Source organism: Zeus faber, assembly GCF_960531495.2.
Source record: "Zeus faber genome assembly, chromosome: 6".
Lineage (NCBI taxonomy): Eukaryota > Metazoa > Chordata > Actinopteri > Zeiformes > Zeidae > Zeus > Zeus faber.
Genome location: NC_137201.1, coordinates 21,311,491 through 21,337,188, shown reverse-complemented (window position 1 = coordinate 21,337,188; position 25,698 = coordinate 21,311,491). Strand labels below are relative to the sequence as shown.

The following is a 25,698-nucleotide window of genomic DNA, read 5'->3' as shown; positions in this document are numbered from 1 at the left end:
TCTAATTCTGTCTTTTAACTGGTTGAATTAAGGACTTGCATGCTGTCATTGAGGATTTTGTTCTATCAAATTAAAGATGTCTGCTCCCAGTCGGAAGTGTGTCAGTTAAAAAAAATAAATAAATACAAGGACAAGGAGACGTGTATTCTACGATGTGAATTCAACAGCACTCCCATGATGGATTACATTTTTAGGATGCAGAGGGAGACAAATTACCACATCGTGTGGATTTGGTGAAGTGGAATAGAATAAAGAAAGTTCTACTGGTGTACCCAAAAAAATGACCCCTGTCTTGTTTTCACAGTCTGATTCGATTTTTTTGTTTGTTTTTTTCTGAACGTTCATCCATATCCACACTTTACTGACCGCAACTGATGCACTGCCAGGCCACCACCGGCACATACCATGCTACACATGGGAGTTTCTGTCCCGAACGGATCAAGAAAAATATATTTTTTGTGTAAAAGGTGATGGTGGTCGTGGGAAACAAAAAAGAGGTGGCGTGCAGACAAGAAATGCATTAGAGTCACTAGACTTTTATGAAGAGTTACATCAGATTTACATCAGTATTGTTTTCTAGAAATAAAGAGTCAAGTATGATGTGATTTTGTGCAATATATTTTATGGATCTATTAACAGCGTCAGAACATTGTACAGAATAAGCCCCTCCCTCCCCTTGAGGACAGTCGGATCCATGGATCCGTGCTCATTAGCTGCTTAGGTTTTAATGGATAAACCGGGAGAACAGGTCTGCCGCCAGCTTAGATAATGACGGTGTTGTTTTGGTGTTTTTCCCCACCCGTCCGGGTGGAGCAGCGGGGCGCGTGGACGTGTGAGGACCTGAGCGGCCCGGCGGGGAGTCCTGCGCGACGAGGTCCCTGCAGACGGGACAGAAGGTTCCTCGGCGGTTTCCTGATGAGGGCTGTGGGTTTGGTGGCGGCCCTTTGTTTGACATCATAAGATTTCGTGGGCCGAGTCACACAGCCGGCGACTCCCCTGTAGCGTCTATTAACCCAGCGCAGAATGTGCGCCTTGTTTCAGGGCCACTGGAGATCTCAGGAAAATGGGTTATGATGGCACAGTGGCGCCCGGGGGTAGCAGCAACCTAGACTTTCTTCAGGAAACTTTCAGTGTTTAAGGGCATAAGAAGGCTGTTTATGTGGTTGACCAATTATTTGTGGGATGTTTATGATTGAAATGATGAGTTTATTTCTATTGCCATTCAAAAGCAGAGGTGGAAAATCCGGATTCCATAAAAGTAAGATTCCACAATGGGATTTTGAGTCAACCGCGTGTATTTGCTCAATAGCATCCACCCAAGTCGTGGATCAGTGTTTGGTTGGAGCAAAAGTACGGCAGGATTTTTACTTTCTGGGCCTGGAATTTTCCACCTCTGCACAAGGCCAACCAGTGAGTGGGGGGCATCACCGTCTCATCTTTTTTTCCACGCAGATCGAATTTTATTCCTAATACTATAGTACTCGGTTCTAAACTGGGGATTCACCGCGGCGTAAATGATGGGGTCACTCACTGAGGTCACGCAGGCGACCGAGACGGAGAGGATTTCCACGTTTTGGATGATCCTGTTCTGAAAACGACAGAATTTAGAAATATAAGCAGGACACATTATGCCGAGGTTGCAGCAGCAGTTAGTTCTAGTTATTCGGAGCGACTCAAAGATGGGGATGCATGTTTTTTAAAGGTGTGTTGCTCCCTGGATAAAGTCTCAAAAAGTAGCAAGTGTGAAGTCTTACCCGCGGGCTGCCGTTGTGGTAAACCGCCATGTTCACCAGGATGGTTGTGATCAGAGGCAGCCAGAAAATGAGGAAGGTGAAGATAATGTAGGCGGAGCGTTTGGCCATTTTACTTTCCTTATTTTTGTTGCTCCGATCTCTGTTGGACGGCATCATGCAGACGGCGCCGTCGATATTAGCTGCCGGCGCCGTCCCGGGGGCCGGGTTTGTCACTTGAGGGGAAACGGAGTCCTTGTCGGGTTTGGCCGCAGGAGGCGCTTCGCTCTCCGGGGCGCTCCCCTCGCGTTGCGGGCCTGTCGGCAGAGGGGTAGCGGAGGGGGGTTCGGCGCAACCTGGCAGCCGCTCGGAGGACGAAACACGGGCGCCGGGCGGTTCCGCGGCCTCCGCAATCTGTGCCGCCGATTCGAGAGAAGGTTTCTCATCTCCCGTCCCTGGGAGCTTGAGGCCGGTCCGCGTGATAACGTCGGAGGGCTGAACCTGCCCGGCACTGGGTCGAGCTCGCCGCCCTGCAGCGGCCGGTTCAGCCTGCACTTGGGCTTCAGACGCACTGTCGCCGTTCAGAGTTCTGGCTTTGTTTTCTGGCTCCGTCAGCGAGCCGCGCCAAGCAGCTGTGTCTTCACGGGACGGATTTCCTGCGACCGGCTTCTCGTGAGGCGGGGACTGGGAGTCCGGACCCTCTGTCTCCATAAAAGGGTGAACGTCAGCTTTATTGTCTGGGCCAGTAACTAAAATCTCCGGCTCTTTCCTCGAGTCCCGCGGAGCGACTGCGACTGTGATTTTCAATGCGTCTGATTCATCTTGTTTGGTCTCTTCTGCCGGCGCCGCCTTCTGCCCCCCTGTTTGGTTCTCCTCCAACTGAGCTTGGTCCGGTTTAACATCTGTGGCGTCTGCTTTTTTGTTTTCATCCGCTTTCTCCTCCTTCGGAACTGGAAAGACACCCTTATCAAATATTTTGCGGCTGTGCGCTCTAACTATCGCAAAGATGCGCGAGTAAAAGCCGATGATCACCAGGAAGCAGGCCGTCCACAGCGGAGCCAGCAGGTAGAGTCCGAAGGTGTCGTAGGTGTGGCCCGATGCCCGTTCGGACCCCATGCACTCCACATAAACGGGGGAGTCCTTCACAAAAGTCGCGCAGAGACCAGCGACGAGAATAGCCAGGGTCCACGTGAGGAGGATGAGAAGGGCGATCCGTTTTTTCTGTTTGTTGGTTTTGAAGGGATGCGCGATGGCCTGGTAGCGCTCCATGCTGATGCAAGCCAGCGTGAGCAGCTGGATGCAGCAGCTGAAGGAGAACGACACCAACTGCAGGGTGCAGACGGCCTCGTCCACCCGTGTCCTCCGGTGCGCGAACGCGACGATGACGACGAGGACGGGGCAGTCGACGGCGCAGCGAAGGATGTCGATGACGGCGAGGTTCACCAGGAGCGCGTTGGTCCAGGTTTGCAGGGACTTCTGGCGGTAAACCGCCCACGTGACGAACAGGTTCGCGCCGATTCCCACGAGGGACGTGACCAGCAGGATGAGGCAGTTTGCCGCCAGGAAGGCAACGTCAGAAAACTCTTCCCCAGCCGTGCCGTTGCTCCCGGATCCCCGCGAAGCCGCCGACTCACCGCTCATCTCCGGCTCAGGCGGTCGCCCGCGTCTGCATCTCGACCCCGTGCGTTTTGGTCCCTTTTTTTTTTTTTTTTTTTTTGTAATGGAGTGCGGATTAAGGCGCTCTTTCTCTCCTCCGAAGCCAACTGATCCTCGGCGATGGGGGGAGAAAAAAAACAAAACGCTTTGAGGCGCGGCGGCTCGGACGAAGCGGTGGGCAGAACGTCCCGCCTTTTTCATTATCGCCCCCGGTCTCCTCAGAGGTCACCTGGGAGCCCTCGCTGTGCCAGCGTTCATTAGCACTCGGCGGTAATCACAGAGGTGACGATCACGGAGGTTCACCGAGATGGTATGTCACAGCTGTTCATTCCGTTCTATTCGGTTTGTTTGTTCCACCTTTTAGGTCCGTGTGGAATTGCAATCTTGTCTGAACAGGATTCAAGCGTCAAGCAACGACTTATTGACACGACACCGCAATGTTTATATTGAAAGTTGCTCTAAAATGTTTTGTGTCAGCCGCTCCAGAAAGATGACTTGGGAGTTCATGAAACAACAAAGCGAATAAAAGGGGCAGCTGCTGGATTACAGCTCGACACTGTATAATCCTACTTGCCAGAGATAAAGTGTGAAATGCTCTTTGCTCCAAAATGGCAAGCTTACGGGCTGTGCCAAATCTGGGATTATATCATCAACGAGCACCATCCCTCTGACCACGCTTCCCTTTTGGAGATTGGTCCGTTGTTTGTTGAAAACATTCCGCTAAATATGAACCCCAGTAAGTAATAAAGCAGGTGTTTTGTTTCGTAAGAAATATTCATCTCACAACAACAGAGTTGTTTTCCACCAAATAATTGACGTTTTCTAGTACATTGCAGAGTTGTTGGAGGTATGAGAAAGTTCTTAAGTAGTTGTGGATAATTCAAGGCTAATTAACATACAAAATGACAGTGACTTTACATTGTGTTGTATGTATCGTTCTTATGTATCATTGTTGTACTGAATACATTGTATTGTATGTATCGTTATGTATTATATTTGTATTGTATACGTTGTATTGTATGTATTGTTCTTATGTATCATTGTTGTATTGCATTGGCACTCCTTGTCCAGGGACTGCAGTGGCCAATTTTAAAAGTATATGAAATGCAATGGTTAATAGTAGTAAATAAATAATGATATAAAATAAACGGTAAGAAGAGGTAGCGATCAAGGCAGCTGCTCTGTATTTAGTGGGTTTTCTCAGAAGGCTGCAGACGTAGAATATGTTCCCCAATCCCCGGGTGGGAAAATGGATATTTTATGAAGCTTCATCGAGCATGTTTCGTTTTGGTAAAAGTCCAGTTGGTCTTTCATCACATGACATATCCATTGTTGGTGGCTCTTTAAACATCGCTCCCTGGTGGACGAACCACTTTGCTCAGATGAAAAAAAACAAAAGTCCTGCCTTTTTGGGTCAGTCATTAGAAGGAACAAGGGCTGCACGGTGCAGCTGAATGAAACACCACCATAGAAGTTCACTGATGCATATTTGATGTATTATGTTCATCTTTGTTCAATAATTCATACGACTGATGTTGAAAGTAAAACCACAGCTCACACAAACTGTTTGTTCTTTTCTTCACATTCGAGTAACAGTGCACGACGCAGACGTGTGCACGCACGTACACACATACACTGCCACGCATATACACACCACTCATACACATGCAAACAGATGCACAGACCTAGACACACACAACCAAAATAAATCGTATGAAAACAGATATGATATGAATATAAGAGTATATTTTTAGTAATAATTATATTATAAAAACAATGAGACAGAATATAATAATAATTATAATTATTATTATTATTATTAGTAGTATTATTATTGGTAGTTGTAGTAGTAGTTGTAATGATAATAATAATAAGATGATTTTATTCATATTGCAGTTGTCATAGATAAAATGTGGCCTGTTAATTAGAAATATGACATTTTACAAATTTACTACATTTTCACGGGCGTAGAGCGGTCCTGAAGACAGAACTGGTGCTGCAGAGTCACAGTGGCAGCAACTTGCTGGAGGTGGTGCCGTCCCTGCCGGGGCTGGTCAGTCTACTGCCCCGCCTGTGGAGGGTGCTCATGCCCAGACTGCAGCACGCCATCCTGCGGGGGAAGTAGCGTCCACCCAACAGGACCTCCAGAGCGGCGTCCCTGACACAACAACACAAGGACAAAGACAACATTTAACACTTTCGGCAAAATGAACCCTCCATCTCTCCCTTCTCGGAACCCTTTACTGTTGAGAAATTTACCACTGCAAATTCTCACTGTGCTTGAATGCAGTCCAATGGGGCAAACATTAAAGGAGCCTTTAAAGGAGCAATATACATCTTTTTTGCTTTTACTTGTCATTATGAAGTGAACGTTGATTGCACAGTGTAATGTCTATAGAATAATGACACTATCAGCGTTTGTATTGGTTCCCTATAAGGCCTCCATACCACTATGCATTAAAACCTGCCACCAGGTACGAACTCCCGGGAAAATGATGGATTTATGGCAGGGCGTCACTTGAAGTGCATCAACCGATGTGCAACCATTAGCGAAAATGGTGGACGGCGGAGCAATCTACTCCAGGTAGATCATAAACCCTTGAATATAAAAACGACTCATTGAAATGGTTTGAGAAATGTAAACGTTACAGTGCATTTTTATCCAGACATAACGCAGCTGCCCTGTTTGCTTGTATTTGTTTACAGATCGGTCTCGTCCGTTCCAATAGGCGGCGACGTTGACGTGTCGCAGCATCGAGCTGAAGCGGTCATATATATATATATATATACACACACACCCACACATACACACACACACTATTAGTATTAGTAAATTGACTACACATTTAATTTAATTAAATAAGTAATATAACCAAAGGTTTCCATTATCGTTTCTGTTTAGCATAGTGCACAACACGGTCAAATGAATCATCATCTTTATTAATTCATGAATAAAGTAAAAACTGTATTCAGATAAATTGACAACAAAAAATGAAAAACAAAAACAAAAAAAAACAAAAACCCTAGCCAACTGTTACAGGCATCTAGGAGGACGACTCACCAAAATAATTGACGGCAAAGCCCTGGAAGAAGGATCCTCCGTAGTTGGTGATTGTGACGATGATCACTTGGTGATCATCAGGTCGAACGCGGCCAGGCCCGGACGATGGCGTTCACGGGGCTGAGGATGGACGGACAGCGCGGTGCAACGTCACCAGGCCATCGTGGGAGACGGACAGAACCCTGGTGGTGAACATGAGGAAGGACAGGACGCTGTAGCCCGAGCGTTGGGAGATGGTTTGGCATGGCAGCTGCGTACGGGAGCCCAGGTCGCGCCGTTGCTCTCCGCGGTTCACGAATGGACCTTTCCGCGGAGATGCGGCCGGGACGCTGCGTCTGACCCCCCGCCTGACCCCCCGCCTCACCGATCTTATCATTTATGATGTCGTTTGAACCGCTCCAACATCTCGAATAAGAGCTTAAGAGATCCCAGACCTGTCTGCCTGGGGAGGCTGGCTCAATAAGGGAAATGAGATTTGAAGAACATGATTTGAAGGATTAATGAGACCGGCAAATCCAGCTCCGTAACGGCAATTGCAAGGGGAAGGGGTGTTTCTCTAATTGATCAATTCATGTTTTTGAAGACTACTACATAGAAAGATAGTCTAACGGTTGTTAGACTATGTTATTAGACCATGTTATTAGAATTCAATGTCTACCACCTTAATGCTCTTATCAGGTTTCAATTGACAATTTCTTCTTCTATAGCGTTTCTGCTGATCTGCAAGCACCATGGTCATGCACAATTAAAAATGTAAAAGCAAGAGCGCTTTCATACTTTAAATAGTTGATACAAAGGTGAACTGGTCTATTGTTTATTTTTAGGTTTGAATATTTTTTTGTATTTTTATTACTATATTGTTATTGCCTGTTCTGAGGTGAGCTGCTGTAATGCCGCACATTTTTCTGCAGGGATGAATTGAGTATCTATCCATCATCCACCCATCCATCCACCCATCCATCCATCCATCCATCCATCTAAAATGTCCTCCTGGCTTTTTTGTATTGCATTGGTCTTTATGAAGACAGACAAGAAGTGTATATCTAGGGTGAGAATAATTACACAATTGAAAGCTGTAGTTTAATGTTCAGCATTAAAAGCTTAAAGAAGATTACAAGTGTTTGGATGAGACCTGGAAGGACCTCCTGAGGATCTCAAAGTGTTTCAGTCGAGCAGCCTGACGAGGACCTGACTAAACCCCCTGCTTAGTCTCAAAATGCGATGCACCTACTATAAATGCACCTATTATACACCTACAAAGTCTATGCAGCAGCAGCAGCAGCGGGCGTGATGCAGTGCAGCACTGGAGACACAGCCCTGCAGGACGCTGAGCAGCAACAACACAGACGCTCTCCATCTAAAAAAGTCTCCTCCGGGCTCCGTCATCTTCCTCCTCCTATGCCTCTGTCACTCTGCAGCTTGTTCCTTCGACCTTCATCTGCGTCAGAGCTAATTACTCAGCACTAATTCATCCAAATTAAGCCCAATTACTCAAACACAGCACAGCCTCACGGTTGTCCATAAACACAGCTTTCCATTGTTTCGATTGATAACACACGGATCTGTATTGGAGACACAATGGGACCCGATGACTCACACAGACGATATCAACTATTCAAGGAGTTCCTCTGAGACGTAAAGCGCTAGAAGCCCCAAACTTTTTAGCAGAACAATGGAAAAAAAAACAAAAAACTGGCATAAAGTATTGTTTGCTGTGCCGATCGCTTTCAATATGATTACAAATGAACCACGTCCCAGCTCATGATTAGGAGCCAGATGCCGGATGGGAAACTTTCTGCTGCTCATTAAAAATTTGATGAGCAGGAAAGTCCTCCCCGCACCTAATGTATCACAGTATCTGGCGAAAGTGTCCGACATTTTAATCTCCCCCTCATTTGTACACATTTTGCTCGTAACTCCAGATCTGCAATCCCCCTCACTGACGTCTTGCTGAACTATTGATTTTCAGAAAATAAAATACAATGTTAAATACCACCTCAACAGCTGTAAATGAATAAAGTGGCTCCAAGAATAACACACAAGACACACACTCTGCCAGGTTATACTACCACTACTCTTTAAATAAATTTTATAATTAAAAATGTAACTTTACACCAAATAAAAATTTCGACAATCACAAGGAAACCTTGAGGTTATTGCTAATGGCCCAAAGGTGTTCAAGCATTTCCCTTTTTAATATGGCGAGTTCCCGTCGCATCACATCCTACTCCGTGCAGACTGGGAGGTCGTTAAACTTTTTCTTTCTGTGTGTTCGTCTAGTGGCATATCTACTTCTCCTTAAAAATATAACACTTCTGATGTGCATAGCTTAAAAAAACTGGTCATTCCGTCACACAGAAGGTGAACCGCAGAATGAAACAATACAACAAATTTCCATTAAATATTGAAGGGTTAATTAATTTGGGATGTGGTGCACTTCTCCTAAACACCCAATCTGTTACTACAGTGGAAACCGCTTATATGGATCAAAAAGCTTGGAACAAAATCATTCCTATACAAATGCTGTTTAAATAATTTGCTCATAGTAATCAAGCAATCCACTTTAAGTGTTCAGTTTTGGGTCTTTTTATACATAATATTGAATTTTTAAAACTACGGCAATTCAATTTTTTCCACCTTACTCCCATGATATTTTGCCTCGGGGTAATCTGTCTGCAGTGGTGCCGCTACGCCAGGGTTTGCCGGTGCTGTTGCCTCCGTCAGGATTTTGCATAGCAGAGGCGCAGCCCTCGCAAGGATCCGCTTACAATTTTACACTTTCGTGAAGCACTTTAAATCCTGTGTGACAATTCATTTAAGGCTGATAATTCGTAAAACAGGCAGGCGTAGAGCAGTGGCGTAAATGCATAATGGAGCGGGAGAGATATCTTCGCTTCGCGTCCCCGTTTTCCGTTTCTCCAAAGCAATTTAATAAAAACAGTGTGTTTTTATTTTAGATGTATTTCCTCTGTTTCCTAATTGAACAAAACAATAAAAGCCCCGAGCGTCCCCGTGTCAGGCTCCGCAGAGCCATTTATACCATTAGATGGTAATCTGCATGAGAAATAAAGAAAAAAGATTTGGTTATAATAACCATCTGCTTATAGTGATCAATTTGACCCGGACAGACGTGATCACTATAAGAGTTTTCCACTGTACAACGGACGTTATATTCAAGGATTCTAAATATACTTCAAGTCAATTCAAACACTGTGCAGTAATGCATCAAAGCACCTTCTGCGAGGGTCAGGACATTAAAGAGGGAAGAAACCGACTCGCTGTATTACAGACTCAATCTAAAACTGCGCTGAGTGCAAATGAAATACAGAGATCATTTCTTTTTTCATTTTCAGGATTCCAATCAGTCATGTCAGAGCAATCTTTACAGATACAACGAAAAAAGGAAGAGCATTCTGCGTCGGGCGAAGCGTCACATAGACTGAAGTTTACGCACCACAGTTAAACACACTCCTGGTCTAAACATTCTATATTCTTTAGTTTTACCGGAAAATAAACGATGACTTTATCCTTCTATCTGTCTCTTATGTGCACACATACTGCAGCTGTAAACACAAAGGCGATTGTGATCTCGGGGGAAAAAAAAAAAAAAAGCATTAGCAGAGATATTAATGAGTCAGATGACAACGCACTCTGAGAGTCAGATAAACGGCAAATTAAAGCGTCTCTGACGGCACTGCCGCGCCAGCAGCGAGATGCTGCGCTGATTAATGTACATATTCACGTCCTTCGATGAGTACCATGTTGGTTGTTTGGTAGCTTTTGCGGGGGCCGGGACACTTTTTTTTCCAGCAGTTTGTTGAGAGGAAGGTACTTAGCGTCTCGGGATGGGTTGGGGTCCGGTGCCGCGGTCTGGTCCGGTCTCAGCTCCGGGTCGGGGTCGGGGTCGGGGTCGGGCTGTGGCCGGGCCGCTGCTCGGGCCAGAAGGCCGACTCGTGCTGCAGCGGCGTGCGGCGGGGGAAGAAAGTGTGCTGGAGGTCGTAGTTGAGCAGGCAGCTGATGGACGCCATGTAAATGTCGGCGAAGCGCGACAGGCGGCGTGAGAAGTAGGTGGGGTTATGGTACGTTCGGAACAGGCTCCCGAACTGAGTGTTGAAGATGTCCTTGGTTTGCGATCTGAAAGGAGACATGGTATACTGTGTTTGCAACCAGTCTACCTACAGATTATATTAAAGGGGACAATGTGCAGCGCGTAACACTGATAAGAGATCATCCTGTCAGCGGTTATTTTATATTTAGGTTACTAAATAAAATAACACATTGGCAGTGAATATTGATTTGAAATTATTTCATATTTAGAATGCCTAGTGTAAGAGCTGTAACTGTGCCAACCTAGCAAACTGTTCGCCCTAAAAAATTAACCCTTTATTGGACTATCCTGTTTACTGTTATTTGTGTTAAATTTGACATTTACATGAATTGTTAAATCAGATAGGCTGAATGGGACTCTAATGGGATTTTAATATCAATATCCAGATTCATCTTCTGGACTATTATCTGTGAGCACTGCACATTCTGTTACACTTTAGATTGAACATTTGCACATTCCTGCACAAACTGTACAGCTTTAATAAAAAATAAATAAAAAAAACAGCCTTATTTTACATATTTTACACTTATGTTTCATTATGCACCGAACAACAAGACAAATTCCTTGTACGTGTAAACTTATTTTGTCAATAAAGACAATTCTGATTCTGTAGTTTCTATGATGGCACCAGATGGCGCCACTAGCTAGTGTATGTATGTAGGTGGAGTGATACAGGGAGGTGAATTCAGACGGAGAAACGACTCTTCTATTGACCTATCAGAATATTACTATCTGTCTACTATACTATAATATAATATCATGATGTACCTCATGGTTTCCATTTCTTGGATCCATTCCTTCACCACAGCTTGAGACGCTGCGTCCCTGTACACCTGTTGAAGAAAATAGGATTTAACAAAACAAACAAGCATGTGAGTGGTACACTATGCTGTAAAGCGTATCCCACAATGCATTGAGGGAAACACTTTACAACATAGTGTTCAGTTTCCGCAATATTTCACCAAGGTACAATGTCATCCTGCTACTTTTCACACTATTTGATGCATACTGTGGTTTCGGACAAATTAAAAACGCACACACAACTTATACTGTGCTCGTATGCTGTTTGAAACCAAACTGTTCCAGATCCACATCTAGATGTTTGCAGCTGCTCTGACCTGCATGCGGTCGATGAGGCCGGTCAGCGCCTGCAGCCATGTCATCATGTGCACGTACTCTTGCGTGCTCATGAACTTGATCTCCTTCCGGAGCTCGGGGATGATGGCACCTGTCCTCCAGCCGTGCTTCAGCGTCAGGTCCTGAGAAACGGAGCAAACCCGCTTAGCTCTGAGGCGCCAGGAGGTTCCCCACAGAAGCAACACTGGTTTCTAAGTCTCTACGTTTTGTTTGTCAATGACTCACAGCGAGTGACTTTGTGCAAAAAAAGTAACAGTGCAGGTAAATAAAAGTAAAAAGTTAGACGAGTTAAAGCAACCAGGTGAAAGTGACTCCAAAATCTTAAAACGAAAATGAGAAAAAATGTATGATTTCTTTAAAAAATTTAATTTGAATCAGGAAATGTAAGTAAAGAAAATGTACAAAACAGAGTATAAATGATCAGGGAGATTAAGTAAAACCTAATCTGATTGTAAATACTGTTTATTATATCTTAATTGAATTTTTATTACTATACGTTCTGCATGTTCTCTGTATGAAATGAGTCACTGACAAACAGAGAAAGCCTGATCCTGATTCTAATCTCGCTAAAGTGAACTCTGGAACTGCAACAAACACAGCACTCCTGGATTTTTTTGGGCTATATAAATAACGTTTTTTTATCCATTAAATCAACAAAAGGAGATGAGTCCGACTATAATGTCAATTTGACATTCTAAAAGTATTTTTCTGTTTCAACACTCACTCGTACACCATCAAAACACATTTGATTTCAGAATGGATTTTTACCAGTTATTAGTCTGTGTGTGTGTGTGTGTGTGTGTGTGTGTGTGTGTGTGTGTGTGTGTGTGTGTGACTCACAGCCAGGTCGCTGTAGATGTGATCCCCAAAGTAAAGCACCTTGGAGCCTCTCCAGCCCGTCAGCCGCAGAAACTCGTATAGGTTTCCCTGGAGCGCAGCACAAGGTTTTAAAACGACAAATTAAAACCCAAAATGATGCTCCATATCAGGCCCCACCTCCACCCACCTGCTTGTAGATCTGTCCCTTCTCCAGGCGGTGGATCCGGTCCCAGAGCAGCGCCCCGCTGTCCGTCACCCGTCTGAATGGTCTGGAGAAAGGGAAGGCCTTCAAATCAGCAATACAGCGACGAGTGTAACAAGTTCATTTATTTTGGATTTTCTTAGAAACGCTACTGAAATCAAAAAAGCAAACACAGGCGAGAAAAAATCCAGGAATATCACGTATTCCATTATATTTATGCTGTATTGCTGTCTACCACCACTACAAAAACAAATCTGTTGCAGAGCAGCACCACGTCAATGCAGCAGCATTTAAAAAAAAACTTACACTAAGAAATACATATTTTCCGTGAATGGAGATTAAACATATTGTCATAGCCAGTTTTTCTTTGTTTAGTTTAGTTAATCATGTGTTTCCCAATAGTTTCAGGTGGAAATTGCAAGAACTGCATCTGCATTCTGGGCCAAGTGATATAAACATATGTTTTCCAGGAATATATCATTTCATAATGTATTTAAAATAAACTTGAATAATAGACAAAGATAAAGTATGGTAATTCTATGATAAGTCATATATTCTTTCAGAAACATATTGGCAAAATACTGAGTAATTATTGAGTCGTTCCGTATATTCAAATGTATGTATTAATGTATAACATTAAGATTATATATTTTTCACACACACACACACACACACACACACACACACACACACACACACACACACACACACACACACACACACACACACACACACACACACACACACACACACACACACACACACACACACACACACACACACGGCACACGGCACACGGCACACGGCACACTTACTTCCTCCTGTCGTTAAAAAAGCCCGGCTTGTCGGCCTGCACAATGACGACATCGAACAGGTCTCTCCAGTCCTTCCCCACGATGTAGTTCATCCCTCGGTCCCTGAGAGAAAACACAGTTCAGCACATTCACTGGAGAGATCAGTATCAGGATCCCCTATAAAGACCAAAAACCTTAGCTTTTCATTTCCATTTGACATTTTAAACACAGAACTAGCGACCCATTTCAGTACGAACGCTGATGTTGTCCGTTGTTTCTACCTTAGATGTAGGTTGCTTTATTTTACGTCTACTTCGAAATTTCACTGCATATACACTACCCACAAAAAGTTAGGGATATTTGGCTTTTGGGTGAAATTTATGCAAAATGTAAAAAGTTCACGCTACAATGATATTATATCATGAAAGTAGGGCATTTAAGTAGAAGCATGCAATGGTGATTTCCTCATCTTAAACAATTTATTGAAACAAATGCCAACAACAGTGGTAGGTATACCACAACAAAAAATGTCAATGTCTCAATAACTTGTCCTGTGGTCTTGATCATCAATCACAGCTTGACAACGATGTCTCATGCTGTTCACAAGTCGACTTATTGTCTGCTGAGGCCTGGCACCCTACTCTTCTTGAAGGGCGGCCCTCAGGTCATTGAGGTTCTGGGGTACAGAGTTACGAGCCTCTACACGGCGACTCAGCTGATCCCATAGGTTTTCTATGGGATTCAGGTCTAGAGGAAGTGCAGGCCACTCCATTTGAGGTGCCCCAGTCTCCAGCAGCCGTTCCCTAATGGTGCGACCTCAATGAGCTGGAGCATTGTCGTCCATGAAGATGAAATTAGGCCTGTGTCATGCAGGGGCACAATGACTGGATTAATGATGTTATTCAGGTAGTATGGGCTTGTCACTGTACCATTCACAAAGTGTAGGGCAGTTCTGTATTGACTAGACACACCTGCCCACACTGTAACACCACCACCACCAAAGGCTCGTCTGGTGACAACAGTGGCTGATGCGTAGCGCTCTCCTTAATGTCTCCGACATCGTTGGCGGCATCATTTCTGCTCAACGTGAATCTACTTTCATCAGAGAACAGCACTGAGGCCACTGGTCCCTCCTCCAGCGTAAATGCTCCCTGGCCCATGCAAGACGATGATGCCTGTGCCTGGTGGTGTGGTCAGGTACCCTTGCAGGTTGTCTAGCACGCAGACCACGCTGATGTAAACGGTTTTGAATGGTCTGACATGACACTTGGGTGCCTCTCACCTCCCTTAAATGTGCCTGGAGTTGAGTGGCATTCATCGTCCGGCTCCGCAGGGCACTGTTCACAATGAAGCGCTCATCAGTGTGGAATGTGGCCAAAGGACGTCCACTTCTATGCCTTTGTGTGACTCTTCCAGTCTCTCTGTATCTCTGTTGCAGCTTGCTGATGACACTCTGTGACACTCTAAGCTCAGTGGCCACTTCCCTCTAAGAAACATCCTGTTTGAAGCCTCGCAAGGCGAGGTACTGTTGATCAATTGTTTGGTGTCGTCTTGGTCTCATGATGTCAAAAGGTGAACCGCATGATGAAGAGGACTGTTTAAATACCAATTCTAATTGAACCAGGAAATGTATTGGTCGATTCATGGATCAAACACCTGTTGTGAATTTTGCCGTTCAGCTCCTTGTTAGAGAACAGCAAGTTGCGCAAAAAGGTTATAGTGCATTTTAGGTTCATCCTGAAATTTCACCCGAAAGCCGAATATCCTTAACTTTTTGTGAGTAGTGTATGAAAGAAAGTATGCATATGTATGTGACAAATAAACCTCTTGAATACTCATGGACCGAAACCCTGCGTAACGGGGACACTTTCTCTGTGACTCTCTCCCCGGTCGCCCCCTCTCCACGCATAATACGCAGGCTAAAATCTTAACGAGTCGTGCCCGTGCCCCGCCCCCACACTGTTTTTAGTTGTTTTATTCGGGGGAACAGGGCATGGTTTTCCCTGATCGGGGCGCACGGAGAACTGTGAACGTGCCCGGACGTGGACGATTCACACATATAAAAATATATTTATGGTTTCCCCTTATTTAATTCCCCATTGATATGTTATCACTGTGCATTTTGCAGGATTCTATCTGTTTTATCCTGTTATTGTAATGCACAAAAGAACCTCAGTCTCAGGGTTTCCGACTGATGATTAGCCTGGTGGATTTCCAGGGGGCAGCCCTAACTTCCTCTTTCCAGGGAGCGGGGGACCAAACGGGGGCTTCCACCCGCTCCCCTCATATGTCACTTGGCCGCGACAACTACAGATTGGACGGGATTGTAAAGAACACACACCCACACACAGATCAGACAGCGAGGATTTTGCGCCAAGGAACCTCCTTAAAAAATAAAAAATAAATAAAAATCCTACGGTCATATAAATAATGAAATAATAAAAATCATAGTCAAAATGTGGTCTCTTTACTGAAGAGAAGAGTTATTCTATCCAAAATATGTGAATGGACATTATGGAGTGATTATTATGATACCATAAGCTGCCGTTGTTACATTGGGGAGTAAAACACATACAAACACGGCTAATTATGCTTCCTATGATCCACAGGATGAACCACAGCAACCACCAAAGATGGAACAACATGGAGGGATGCCTTGGCCTCCACGTCCCGTTCTTATGGGTTTTTATTCTGGTTGTAATTTATACCGGGGTTGGTCGCGTGTTGTGGGGAAGTAGGAATTTGAACAGTTTTCAAGTGCCGTAGTCTCCAAGGTCTGCAGTCTGCCACCCTCACCCATACATTACTCTTCCCCCCAGGATTTATCTTGTGCCAGCAAACATTTCTAATGTACTGTAAACCCATTAATGTTTGGAGTATGTGCATTTGAATTTGTCATACGTCCTGAAAATGAGCTGGGCGCACTGCCAAAATGCTAAACTGATCAATTCCCGATCATTAAGATATTGTTGGCGCTAGAAGCTTTTCAGAAGGTTTCCATACATCTGTGTTATTTTCCAAAGCGGGCAATCTGTCCATTCATCACCCCGGCAGAATAATAACGAAAGAGATGAAGGGATGAGGTAATAACTCTCTGATGTTTACCCCTCGCAGACCACTCTGCTCTTCCTCCGCTGCAATAACTCATTATATCACATTCTGTTATTCAGAGTTACCGTTGAAATATTTATGGAACATGGTGCCCATAATATACACATTGGAATGCAATTACACATGTAGATTTCTATCCTATTTGAATAAATTGCGGCTCGAAAGTACTTTTAACCGTGTAATTAAAAAAATAAAAAATAAATCACTACAGCTATAAAGTGGTGGAGCTTTCACAACGGATCATTCCGTGGAATTATCTGTTTTTTTAATGAGAGCTAAAAACATTTGAATTAGATATCAGAAAGTGCTAATGGGTACAAATAAAAAATAATACCTGGAGGCGAATTGACTCAAGCGTTTAAGTCCAGCGTCAGACAACAGCGTTTAACAACTTTAGTCGTCGACAGTAATTAATCACTTAATAGACAATATAATTAATTTGAACTCTGGAGGTAATGTTCACAATTAGCACAAGTGCAATTAAGGACGGGACGGGGTCCATGAAACAGGTTCTCCATCGCTCCCATGCACACGCAAACCTCAATTCACAAAATTAATTAACATTCTTATTGGAGCAGGACGTGTGTGTGTGTGTGTGTGTGTGTGTGTGTGTGTGTGTGTGTGTGTGTGTGTGCGCGCCCGTGCATGTGTGTGTGGGTGTGTGTGGGTGTGTGTGGGTGTGTGTGTGTACGTTCAACACTTTGGACAGAAGTTCCAGCTCGTTTCCATGGGGACAGAATAACCCCACCAGGGGACAACGCGGACGTTTGGAGGCTTTTTGGCAGACTCTGCTGCTCAGACTGCCGTGGAAACGGCGGCAACCTCGACGGTTCCTCGAGTCGACATCTGCTGTTTTCAACGGCAGGTCCACCGCGTTGAAAATGTATTGTTTTGCAAAGCGGAAATGTTTTACAGAAAAGGTGCTCTGGTTGTACCGTGTACGGGGAAACATATGGAAAGCTCACACAAAGTCGAAGGGGCTGTTGGTGATGAGGAACATCTTCTTCCCGTTCTCGGAGAGCTTCTTCAGCACGGCCTGGCTGTGCTCGCCGTAGCAGATGTATTTCTCTGCAGAAGGAAAAAGGACCGAGACGGAGAGGCGCTGCTTTATCTTCACACTCGCACATTCTCTGACAACAAGGCCAAAGCAAAAGGAAGATGGTTACCGATATTGGCCTCCACGGCGCGGTACATGATGCCCTTGACGTGGACTTCTCCGATGGCCTTCTGCGGGGGGAGGGAGAAAAAAAAAAAAGCCGAGGCTTCAGCCACAGGATCCAGGCGATTACAGAGACAATGTTGGTATTCAGCCCCTGCTACAGCCCTGCTCAGTGGAATAAAGGATGTTTTTACAGAACACACACACAGAGGATCACATCGCCGAAAGAAAGGACAAAAAGAACAAAGGGTGGTGAGATCTTAAAAACAACAAAATTAGACACGGGTTTCGATTTTTCGACGGCCAGTGTTCAAATGTTAAAAATATTCGACTTATATTCGATGACGTGGATTTCCGGAATGAATATAGTGTTATGTTATCTTATGAATAGCCTTGTTTATACTGTTGTATAAAAGTATCATCACACTTGATTTTGTCACATAGTCATAGTACGATATCCGGCTACGATTAATATTACAAATTCTAATTCTGACAACTATATTTTTCCGTCAGCGTACATTACTTTCAATATAAGACCACCACAAGACAACAACCCAAGATATTAAAGTTAAAAAAACAAGAATACAAATGGACTGTAATAAGGTTTGTAATGTGTATATTTAAAAGTCTGATGGAGGGTACAAAGCCAGATATGGCCCTTTTCATTTTCTGCAAATTATCTGAATTATCAGAAGGAAACCGAAACAACCGGGACGCTCATCGAGTCGACAGACCCCCAACGGACCCTCCTGAAAGACTCGTTTGAGGGGAAAAGGGGCACAAAGTGAAGAGCCGCAGAGGGTCTGGCGTCCTTGGATGTGGGATATGCGCTGAACGTTCGGGATTCTAATGGCGGGCGGTCCGTCAGAAGCGCGGTGCGCGCACGCAGGACCTGACAGCCGCCCCGCGAGGAGAATGCAGCCTCCTCTGAAGCAGAGTCACTGGAGAGCAGATGCAGGCTCGCTCGCTAAAATTAGATACCGGGTTTTTTTTTTTGTTGTTTTTTTTTTAAACAGCTAAAATTACGACTGCTTTCCTCTTCGACTGGATGAAAATAGAACCACGAGACAGAAACACGCGGAGAGGCTGGAGCTCACGTGGACACGTTCACGCCCATATTATTGGAAACCTTTGCAGAGAGTTATCTTGATCAGCGGTTCTCAACGTGTGGTCCAGGGACCGCGTGGGGGTTCTTCGTGAGGTTCCGGTGGGGGGAGTGATTAATAGTCAAATATTCCCATTATTTCATTGACAAGTCGTTAGTACAGATAGAGAATTTCCATTGAGTGTTTGGATCCTAGTTTCACTGTTATCTCCCCGACCAGACACTAAATCATATCTAACCATAGAAATCACTTATTGTATTCAGTATTCATATTCGTATTCATTCAAAGTCAGAGTGTTCACTCTAATTGTGTCGGGAATTTGTGATGTAGTATTGGACTTAAATACTGTGGTGTAATACTGTCATGCTGTAGCACAGATCATAGCTTCAACTAAATCCACCGCACAATATATCATTGTATTGTGACGTACTACATTGTTGTAACCACTCCGATTTCACCCTGTTACATACAGTATATGTACAGATAATATATTTATGCATGTTTGCACAATTTCCCACTTTTGTCAGAATGTGATTGGTTGCTACAGAGGTTTATTGTTTTTTTGGGGGTTTTTTTTTGGTTTATTGTTTATTTTATATTGCCATTTTTTCTATTTGTATTGCTTTTGTTATTATTGCCTATTGTTTGATGTGAGCTGCTGAAACACTGCAATTTCCCTCCAGGGATGAATAAAGAACTGTATCTATCTAACACAGACCTACAAACTGTGTTTGAATGAGAGGAGATTGGGTTCCATGCATCACCTAAACCTTTCTATCATAGCAGCATTGACTTTTTCAGCAGTATGTACTACAGTAGCTCTTGGGACGGGCTAGACTTTTCTCCCCACGCTATCAGTTCACCGGTTGTCCTTCCTTGGACCACTTCTGGTAGGCACTAACCACTGTATAGAGGGAACACCCCACAAGACCTGTCGTTTTGCAGATGCTCTGACCCAGTCGTCAAGCCATCACTATTTGGCCCTTGTCAAAGTGGCTCAGATCCTTACGCTTGCCCATTTTTCTTGCTTCCAGCACATCAACTTCAAGAACTGACTGTTCACTTGTTGCCTAACATATCCCACCCCTTGAATCGTGCCATTGGAACCAGATGATCAATGTTACGTCAAATGTCAGTGGTTTTAATGTTGTGGCTGAAAATCTGAGTTTACGAGCGCTGCGCTCATGAAGCGAGCCGTCTGGTAAAGCTTTATATTAAGGTGCTTGTAATAAGCGTTAATAGTTAATATGGTCCTTATAAGATGCTGATTAACAGTATTAATGTGTTACTAAGACTATATAAGTGTTAATAATAGCATGTATTAGCAGTTAACTATGCACATATTAACAGTAAACTATACTTTTATAATGTAATAAAAGTATAGTTTAAGTGTTATGTACAGCATTTATTAGAAGTCAGCTATACAGTTAACTATGCTTTTTGCAGCTACCGAATCTAAAGCGAGAACAGTGCTATATTAAGTTGAATAAATCCTTTATTATGCACTTATTAACAGTTAACTATGCTTTTTGCAGCTCCCCCATCTGAAATGAGCACTACACATGGTCAAGGTTGATAAAATGTGAATAAAAGATGAGGAAGAAAGAAGGTATATAAACATAATATTTTAGTGGTGAAGCGCAAAAACACACTTGAAAACAGCTCTTTTGGATTTTTTTTTTTTTGGGCTCGGGTGCACCACTGGCCTTCCTCGGAGCATTTAAAATACCATTTGGTTATGGAAGAATATGATCAAAATAAGTGGGTTTTCCCGGGTAAATTTTAGCTAATTGACACCTTTCCCATTTCCAGGAGAAATGCCAGTCCTTCGATGTCATGAACATGCAGGAAACAGGGCGTTTCATGTTTCCAGTGTGATTGGGAACAAAACGGTACAACATAAAACTGTAAAACCTGGGAAAAAAAGGATTTTGAGCCATTCAAAAGAATCGGATCGTTTGTGAAAGACAACACTACAGTAGAAGCAGCAGAAGCACCGGTCCCTCAGCAGCAGGGAGTGGAGACATTCCTCCGGCTCGGAGACTAGCTTGGGGCCATGCTGGTGCAGCTTGGAGCCCAGCGTGGGGTTCCCCGCTGCAGTCCCCACACTCAAAACATTTCATGGTCCCCCATGCGGGAAAAACTTCTGATTTTGATTTTGGATTCTAAATGGGATATGAAATGATGGAATGATACACGGATAGTCCTGTCTATTTATACGGCAACATCCGACACTTCGAAGCGCCTCGCATCGTACCAGTAAAGGGGCCAAAATTAGCGGGTCAACCCGGTGTCCTGTTTACATCAGAGCCGATCAGAGGTGGAGTCGATAAAAGCCTGTAGCTATTGCAGGGTCATTTGACCTTTACAACTGTGGAAAGGTGCCCGTTATGCCCATCAGTGCCCATTATGCACAGGCACTTATTATGGATGGAGGGAGACAGGTCCAGCTCTCGACCTAATCTAACGTCTCCAATAGCCTTCTCTGCTCTCCTCCCCTGATAAGCAGCCACTTTCACTTTCCTACCGTCCGACTAAGTATTTATAACACTTTTGGTATTTTACAAATTACATTTTTTTTTTCATCTGATAAACTTAAGCGCTGATACGCAAAGATTATCTAGATGTTTTTATTTAAGTATTTTTTCCATATAAATTTAAATAAATCCAAATAAAAATGACGGTGGGCAACCAGTAACATCGAGAACCTTGGCAACCCTAATATTTTTATTTATATTTTTATTTTTTAATATATATATATATATATATATATATATATATATATATATATATATATATAGACATGTGTGTGTTTGTTTTACCTTTACATCTCTGTAGAGGTGGACGGGCTCGTAGTCGATGTTGTGCTTCATGAAGAAGTCGTTGACGCAGGACAGCAGCGTCATCTCCGGCAGCGAGAAGATGTCCATGTACTGCTTCATGGTGTGGCCGTGGCTCTGCAGGAGGCGGGAAGCAGAAGCCTTCATGTAATGGAGACACCATGCGGGGGTTCTGCGTGGGTCACAGGTGTGGGGTAACACACTCACCTTGCCGTAGAAGTCGCTCATGATCTCCAGGGGAACGTGGTTGCCGTCGTACATGGCGACCACTTCCTGGTCCGGTACTGGATGAAGACCCCTGCGTCAACAAACAACCAGGTCCTTTTATTTATTTTTTCCTCAATCAACGTGGAATTACAAACTCTTCATATGCAACTTTAAGTCCTATTCAAAGAGTTCAACGGATAATTAATATGCATGCAATCTTTCAATAGTATCATAATTTTCATTGCTCGCATTTCATAAACCACATAATCACAATGTGGGGCAGTTTGGACTTAATCACACTTTTAATCTGGACTAACTGGAATGGCCTCTCTCAGTAATGGGTTTAAAATAGTCTCAGACTTGCTCAAGCCTTGTTTGTTTATTTTTGGATGAATGGATGTGGCCTCCAGGTCGACCTTTACAACAGCACCCAGCACCAAGACCAGACAGAAAGGGCTGACTAGTCCCTCATGACCTTAGTCGAGGACTTCCTAGTCTTCAAACGAATTAATCTTGAATTAAGCAATGTCTCAAAGGGCTTTTTTAAATTCTGGATTAAGTTGAGTAGGATTTGTTTAGTCCTGGTTTAGTTTAAACAACGTTTGCGGAAAAAGCCACTACATATTTTACCCCGGAACATTTATGTTCACTGATACCTGTACACAGTTCCCAACTGGATGTAGTGAAAAGCATCGATCTTCATCAGCAGCGCCTGAAAAGAGATTATTCAATGTTTAAATTAGTCAATACTGTGGGAAGCACTCCGCGTTCTGGGCTACAGAAACTGAACTTTTTGAGAGACGACTCACTCACCTTTTGGACATCATAATGCAGACCCCGTACAGCAAAATTGGGGATGTACTCGTACTCCCGCAGGGCCTCTGGGTACTGAACACAAGAGGTATTAAAAGTGGAGGCAAAGTTGTTAGATTTTCTGTGCAATAGAGCACAAAAATAGCGGGTTATTTAATCTCATTTCTAAACAACAGATCAATAACAATACGGTAAGACACCGAGAAAAAATGATCTACATAAGGAATGTGCTGCCTGTATAATGCCTGTATGATGTAAGGATCAATACGGTCTCCCTCAGCTCTTAGCTTGTTTAAATTGATATGAGGAGGATTTGCTGCCGATGCATATTCTTCTTTTCTTCAACTACACCAGAGCCATTGAGTGTAAAGCTTTTTCTTTAAGAGGACACTGACAATGGACTTTTAGGAATGAGAGTCTGGACAGACAAGGAGGACACTGACCAGGTAGACATTAATATTGACCTTTTTTGTCAGAATCTGGTTGAGATAGACAAAAAGCAAAATTTCCCAAAAGACTGAAGTATCCCTTTAAACACCCCAAGAGAAGGTAAAAGCAACGATGAACTTGAATGAAGACCCACGGTGACATATTTCAAATGCAGATATTGTAAGAAACCCAACACCCACCCTGTGCTCTGAGATGAGGATCTCCCGTGCAATGTCGAAGATCAGGGTGTGGAGGTGGCTGGAGTAGAACGCCAGGGTGTAGTCGTAGTCAAATCCGTAAATCTCGATGTCCCTGAGGCTCATTTCGTTGTTTGCGAAGATGGTGTCGGGGTTGATAAAGTTGCTTGATATGGCAGGGATCAAGTCTGGAAAGAAGAACAGCAGGTCGGACAAGACTTCCAGTAAAAGCAAGTTAAAAAAAATAATTATAATAATAAGAAGAAGAAAATGTGACCTGACAATATGTGGATTTTTGCAGTGGCAGCAAGTATTGCTGTGGTTGATTTTACATTTTGAAAAGTGTCGAAACAGGTAATTGTAATCCATTCCAGTAAAAATTGATTTCACAAGGCCTAATAATGACAAATCGCCTCGTTTATAGAATTCTAAATTTGAGACTGCAAGGGTTTTTTGTTTTTTTTACCCTTGTCTTTGCTCTAAAATAGTTAAATTCTTTCCTCAAAAGTTTGCCCTTTTCTGATCGATTGGTTTGCTTGTTTTTTTCCCCTTAGGTCACTCGAGCTCATGGATGTTTTCACACCAGTCTGATATTTTCTGCGAATATGCCGTGAATATTATTATATCCTTGCCGGGAAAGGCGGACCCCGCCACCAAAAAACGGAAACAGCATATAGAGGAGCGCATACAAAACACAAATATTTTTGAATGGCTGTTTCATATACATTCCTGACTGGTTCAGATTCATCGAATTCAGACCGACATCGCAATGGGTGAAACCGTGCGTAGCGGGGACACTTTCTCTGCGCCTCTCTTACCCTCCCACCCTCCTTGAGAGTCCGGGTGTCAGTTGTGTCGGTGTGCATACCTTCAGTTTGCTTCTTGGCGTCGTTATAAACCTTCCACATCCACCCGGTGGTGTCCGGACCTCCGGGCGAGCCGCCGAACCCCCTGCAGCCGCCGGGTCGGGTTCCAGCCCCGGGTTCCCCGACCCGTCCGAACCGTCTTGGTGGCTCGGCGACTGCGGTCCTGTGCGAGCGGCTTCCCAGACGCTGCCCCGACAAGGCGCGACAGAGGCCGGGGAACCTCTGAGCGCGGCGCGCGTTCTTCAGGAGGGCGGGTAAGGACGAAGCCAAGGAGGCCATGTCCGCCTCGGGTGCGGGAGAGACGGGCGCACCGCCGCCGATCTGTAAACACGCGAACCGCGCTGTCTGCCGCGACCCGTGACGTCACTTCCGCATTTGGGCCGCCCGGCCAATCAGGGGCCGGCTGCTGCTCGGGCGGAGGTACCTTTCACTTGTAACGTTACCGTCACCGGAGACAAAGGCGACGAGTAAACAGATCGTGATTGGATTTTGGGAAAACAAAACAACAACAATAATTCATTCTTTTTTATTAAGTTAGCGGTGGAAGTATTACTCCGACAAAGTGCAAGCGCCTTGACACAAAATGACTCGAGTAAAAGCTGAAAGCACCACGTTGACGTTTCTCCTCGAGGCAGTATTTAAGTGCTTGCTTCCCAAACGTAATTCAAGTATCAAGAGTGCTTTTTACAGTGCTAAGTCTGTAATATTCAATAATGTTCTACCGTAACTTTCTTTGAAAAGACGAGTGCCCAAAGAATTAATGGCAAAAATATAGTCGATGAAGTTGGTTTCCTAGTCATTTACAAAAATGAATATAAATCCTGATTTTAAAAAAAAGTCTAAAGTAACGTGACTACCATAAATGTAATAAAGTAAAAACTATAGATGTTAGCTTTGAAATGTCCTGGGGTACTTCTGTTGTATTTATATAACAGAATAAATTATGTTTAAAGATCAGCTGATCGTAAACAACTCGAAATCAAATGTATTTTTGATACCCATACACTATAAAATGTACTTATTTGTAATTAAATGCATTCACCTTGTTCTCTTTTTTTACTATTATTATAGTCTACAATTATTGTGAAACATACAATTGTCTGTAATCAGGCATTATTATTATTATTATTATTATTATTATTATTATTATTATTGCCTTATTGTTAATGGTAATTACAAACTGATGTCAGTCGTCTATGGATGTCATGGATCCGCCGCACTCACAGAGAAGATGAATAAAATGTGTATTGTGTATGTGTTTTGAAATATTTTCATTCTTTTTGTGTTTTTCTTTTGGTATAGCCCACTACAAACAATTGATTTCATTTTGTATCCTTTACAATTGAAGTCAGTTAAACCACTTACCTCAGTTTTTATATTGATATGTTCATAAAATACATTATTATTGTGGAGGCAATTTTTGTGTTGATTTACAAAGTGCCATTAAATAATTTTGATCCTCA

General features: G+C 43.6%; 1 protein-coding gene across 1 annotated transcript; it reads right to left on the bottom strand.

The window, feature by feature from the left end:
• Nucleotides 1-7,513: 7,513 nt before the first annotated feature.
• Nucleotides 7,514-24,589, bottom strand: nt5dc3 (5'-nucleotidase domain containing 3). The gene is made up of 14 exons (XM_080002266.1): nucleotides 24,238-24,589; nucleotides 23,373-23,557; nucleotides 22,744-22,818; nucleotides 22,587-22,642; nucleotides 21,931-22,021; nucleotides 21,706-21,840; nucleotides 17,785-17,845; nucleotides 17,584-17,686; nucleotides 13,529-13,630; nucleotides 12,699-12,780; nucleotides 12,533-12,619; nucleotides 11,674-11,814; nucleotides 11,324-11,388; nucleotides 7,514-10,581 (listed from the first exon to the last, which is right to left on the bottom strand). The coding sequence occupies exons 1-14, from the start codon at nucleotides 24,512-24,514 to the stop codon at nucleotides 10,329-10,331; spliced, it is 1,713 nt and encodes a 570-aa protein (XP_079858392.1). The 5' UTR covers nucleotides 24,515-24,589; the 3' UTR covers nucleotides 7,514-10,328.
• Between the last annotated feature and the right edge of the window lie 1,109 nt (nucleotides 24,590-25,698).